This window comes from Alosa sapidissima, chromosome 9 (genome assembly GCF_018492685.1).
Source record: "Alosa sapidissima isolate fAloSap1 chromosome 9, fAloSap1.pri, whole genome shotgun sequence".
NCBI lineage: Eukaryota > Metazoa > Chordata > Actinopteri > Clupeiformes > Clupeidae > Alosa > Alosa sapidissima.
The window spans coordinates 21,798,027-21,802,990 of NC_055965.1; the positions used below are offsets into that span (position 1 = coordinate 21,798,027).

General features: G+C 49.5%; 2 protein-coding genes across 3 annotated transcripts in view; both read right to left on the reverse strand.

Moving 5' to 3' along the window:
* The window catches only part of LOC121718035 (NACHT, LRR and PYD domains-containing protein 12-like), a 1,225,568-nt gene that overhangs the window by 963,371 nt on the left and 257,233 nt on the right, over positions 1-4,964 (reverse strand). The window lies entirely within an intron of this gene.
* The window catches only part of brd2b (bromodomain containing 2b), an 11,541-nt gene continuing 10,851 nt past the window's right edge, over positions 4,275-4,964 (reverse strand). For both annotated transcript variants that reach the window (XM_042102933.1, XM_042102931.1), the window contains exon 5: positions 4,275-4,582. In XM_042102933.1, the coding sequence (XP_041958867.1) occupies positions 4,461-4,582 (122 nt within the window). In that variant the 3' untranslated portion in view covers positions 4,275-4,460. The remainder of the gene's footprint in view (positions 4,583-4,964) is intronic.

The following is a 4,964-nucleotide window of genomic DNA, read 5'->3' on the forward strand; positions in this document are numbered from 1 at the left end:
ATTACATTTGTATTACTGTGTTATTACTGAGCATCGTTATGCTTCATCAAACTGCCAGAGAGCTCAACAGTCCCGCCCCTCCTCTGAGAGAGTTTAGTTTCCGGAAGTAAATTTCCCATTCATTACTTAAATTGACGTCTGGAGTTTTAGACCCGGACTTAGTCTGACCAGCTATGATGTGACTCGTACAACATTTCATGTTGAGCAAAAAACTACTCATCCCATAATCCTTTTTAAACTAACACATTTTGAACATTTGCAGCCTAACGATAGTTTAAGAAGCTTCTTTTTTAATGTCAGAAAAGAAGATGACTAACTTTCTACCAATTTCATTGAGTAAATTCAACTTTCAAGGTTTTTAAGGCTGCCCCATGAACTTTTGAAGCCTATATGAGCATGTACAATCACTTAGTCATGTCATAGCTGGTTTTAAGTCTACCATAGACGGTTAAGATTATATGGCTTATACTCCAGTTGTCAATAGACAAACTGTATTGAATTCTTCTTCCGGAATCGGTGGTCGGCAGGACCGTTGAGCTCTAACTACTGCACATCGAATTCCATCGCCTGAAGTAGTGCATTGCATTGTGGGAAATGTATTTCTCACCCTTGCTTCTTGGGCTTTGTGGGCACAGCGGGCTCCTTGTTGCTTTTGCTCTTCCTGATTGGCTGGAGGAGGGGAGGGGGCGTGGGCTCCGTGTAGAAGGCCCCGCCCAGGACGGGCGGGTCCAGGGCTGGTGCACTCGTCTTTTTCTTGTACTTCTCTTTCTTCTTGTCCTTCTTCTCCTTCTCTCGCTTCTTGGGCTTGTTGGGCTGCTGCTGCGAGAGGGCCGCCAGCTGCTCGTGCACGGCTTTCAGCTGGAACACACACACACACACACACACACACACACACAGTTGTTATGTGGTACAAAATTCTGGAATTTTTCGAAACGTTTTCAGGCAGAGTCGATAGTCAGTCGGAAATCTCAGAGAGCTTTATTCACGGTACCGGAGACCTACGCCGTGTCGCTAACAAGCGCAGTCTAAAGATACAGGAAAAAGGCACACTTCTTATGGAGCTTCTTATGGATCTCCATTAGTGGTATGTCAATCATTCAGTGACCACATCGCCCAACTCGTCAACTTTGAACACAGCAATTCCACAGAAAATGGACTTTTTGTCACATCCATAACGCCAGTGAAATGCCTTGGCATTTGTATGATGTGAATGATAATTCATTTTTTGTGCATTTTTTCTCATTTACATTCATCAGCCAAAAATAGCAAATGCTCAAATTTCATGTAATCATTCACATCATACCATACCATCACATTTTATTAGCGTTATGGATGTGACAAAAAGTTAATTTTCCGTGGAATTGCCCCACACACACAAGGCTTTATCCCTTATCCCAACCGGCATCTGTGGCACTTCTTCACACTGACCTAAGGGCTTTGAATTAAAAGAGAGGGCGCCAGTCGAATGACAGCTCCCTCTCAAAGCCCACTCTCTCAACAAACAGCACATATTCTCATCTCACCTTGCAAAGGGAATGCCACAGATGTTAGCCACATAGCATCATCTCAACTTCTGTCCACTAGTACATTTCTATGAATAACTTGCTCACAAACAAAACCAAACGGGCACATGAGTAAAATATAGACAGCACACATACTGTATATGGTCTTCGCTTTGGGTTTAAAATTTGATCCTACATTTATATGATTTGAACACACACACACACACACACACACACACACACACACACAAAATCAACAAAAAGTACTTACAGTAGACCTACTGTCTTTGGTCACTATAAAGATGTAAAACTGTAACAACAGTTACAGTATCTGCCTATCTATCTATAACTATATCAACAAACACAACAACAAACACAGACACATCAACAAAAACAAACAAAAAACAAACATGCATAGCAAGTAAACGAACATACACCTGACACCAACTCTTCCTGTTTCCTGCCCCATGTAAGTAAACGAACATACACCCGACACCAACTCTACGTGTTTCCTGTCCCGTGAGCCTCACCTGCTCCTGAAGCTCGGCGAGCCTCTGCGCTCTCTCGTGGTCTGAGTGGGCCTCCGACGTCTCGGTCTCTGACTCGGACTCGGACTCGCTGAAGAGGATGGGCGGCGCCGGGGCCGGCTGCGGCATCATGGGAGTAGGCGCGAGGGCAGGGATGGGAGTGATCATGGGCTCGTCTGGCATCTTGGCGAAGCGCATCTCAAACACGTCCTGAACGGAGGAGGGTTAAACGGGTGAATAATGCCGCCAAACAGTGCCCTTACATAACACTCAAAAAAAATAGAATTATGGGGTCCAACTTAAACTAGACATTTTAACTAGATATAAACATGCTAGTGTGAATGAAATCGGAATTTTTCATAGTTAGACTAACACAACCAGATGTGAGAGTGGGACTGAGTCTCGAATAACTGAATGAATAACTGGAGTATATGCTCAGTCGGTCCCAAGCTGGTCTATGCACTCTGCACATGCGTGTCTCTGGATAATTCTACAGTCGGCACTGACATGTAGTCAAAGGACTGGTGTGTGTGTGTGTGTGTGTGAGTGTGTGTGAGTGTGTGCGTGTGTGCGCGCGCGTGTGTGTGTGTGCGCATGTGTGTGTGTGTGTACCTGCAGCTTGCGAGCCATGCCCACTACATCATGGTCAGGTGGGTTGTACTTGTAGCAGTTGGAGAACATGAGACGAACGTCTGCTGCAAAGTCCTGAGCATCCGGATACTGCCAGCTGTCCAGTTTCACCTAGAGTGGAGAGACCACCGTGGAGATGATAAATATGTGTGTAGAAACACATACATCACAAAGAGCTGTGTGTGAGTGTGTGTGTGAGTCTGAGTGTGTAACTGTAAGTGTAAGTGTTTAGTCTCAGGGGAAGACCAATGTGTTTGTACAAACAGATATCTCCGACATACGTGCGTTGTGTGTGTGTGTGTGTGTGTGTGTGTGTGTGTGTACAAGTGTGTGTGTGTGTGTGTGTGTGTACGACCCACCTTGATGGTGCCAAGGTCCATGGGGTGCTTGATGATGTCGTGGTAGTCGTGCAGGCCGAGTGCAGAGGCGTCCACGGGCTGGTAGAAGGGCCAGGCGTACGCGATGTGCTTCTTGGCTAGCATCTCCCGCAGCACTCCGCGGCAGTACCGCAGCTGCTCACTCCGACGAGGACTCACTGCTGACATCACACACACACGCAGACACACACACACAGACGCACACACACAGACACGGACACACAAACAAATAAATAAACACGTGAATGGTGAGGTACTTTAAAATAAAAGCATCCTAGTGGCTGATTATCTTATAAGTGTACAAACAAATGTCAAAGAAGGTTCCTTACAGACACTATAACCCTTGCTGACTTAGTGTGTGAGCGTGAGTGTGAGAGTGTGTGTGTGTGTGTGTGTGTGTGTGTGTGTTGAGACTTACTTTTAGCGGGCCTGCCGGCGAACTGGGAGTCGGGGGCATCCTGCCGCGCCTGCTTGGGCCGGCTGCTCTCGCGGCGTGGACGCGGATCGGTGGCCGCAGGAGAGGACTCGCTGAGCTGGTCGTTGGCGGTGGGTGTGGTGGTGTCGGCCTTCCGCTTCGTACTCTTCCTCTGCTGCAGGGGTGACGGAGGGAGGGAGGGAGGGAGGGAAAGAGGTAGAGAGAGAGAGAGAGAGAGGGAGAGAGATAGAGGGCAATAGAGAGAGAGAGAGAGAGAGAGAGAGAGAGAGAGAGAGAGAGAGAGAGAGAGAGAGAGGGAGAGAGATAGAGGGCAATAGAGAGGAGAGAGAGAGAGGGCAAGAGAGAGGGAGAGAGATAGAGGGCAATAGAGAGGGAGAGAGAGAGAGAGGGCAATAGAGAGGAAGAAAGAGGGAGAGAGAGAGAGAGAGAGAGAGAGAGAGAGAGAGAGAGAAGAGAGGAGGAGAGAGGAGAGAGAGAGAGAGAGAGAGAGAGAGAGAGAAAGGGAGGAAACAAAGGAAAAAAGGAGTCAGACACATAAATAATAATTAAAAAGGGAATGGGCTCTAATGGGTCTGTTTCCAGAAACCTTGAAACCATGTGCACACACACTCACACACACACACACACACACAAACACGCGCGCACGCACACACACACACACCTTGGTGAGCGGGGCATGGCGCGCATGCACACACACACACACACACACGCACACACACACACACGCACACACACGCACACACGCACACACACCTTGGTGAGCGGGGCGGTGGGGGGCATGGCGGTGAGCACTGGCGGGGCCACGGAGGTCAGGGCCTGGGCCAGGCAGTCCTGCGGGCCCCAGCTGGTAGGACGGCCTCCAGCACCGGCGCCATGATGGCGGGCCCCAGGACGGGCGCCATGGAGGAGGACGAGGACGAAGAGGAGGAGGAGGAAGAGGAGGAGGAGGAGGAGGGGGGCATGCCCACAGGGCCCAGCAAGGCAGGGGTCAGGGGCGGGGCGCCAGCGACGGAGGCAGGGCGGGGATGAGGGACGGGGCCATGGAGGGCCCCAGGGACGGGCCCAGGGACGGGGCCATCATGCTGGGGCCCAGGGGCAGTGGAGGGGGACCTGAAGAGTGAAGAGGAGGATGGGGGGGGTGGACAGAGGAGGGAGAGAGAGAGAGAGAGAGAGAGATAAGAGTTGAGAGAGAGAGAGAGAGAGAGAGGGATAAGAGTTTGAGAGAGAGAGAGAGAGAGAGAGAGAGAGAGAGAGATAAGAGTTGAGAGAGAGAGAGAGAGAGAGGAGAGAGAGAGAGAGATAAGAGTTGAGAGAGAGAGAGAGAGAGAGAGAGAGAGAAAAGAGAGAAAGTGAAATAGAAAGCATGAGGGAAGTGAGGGAGTGATGTGAGTGGAAAGAAAGAGAGAGAGAGAGAGAGAGAGAGAGAGAGAGAGAGAGAGAGAGAGAGAGAGAGAGAGAGGGATAAGAGTTGAGAGAGAGAGAGGAGAGAGAG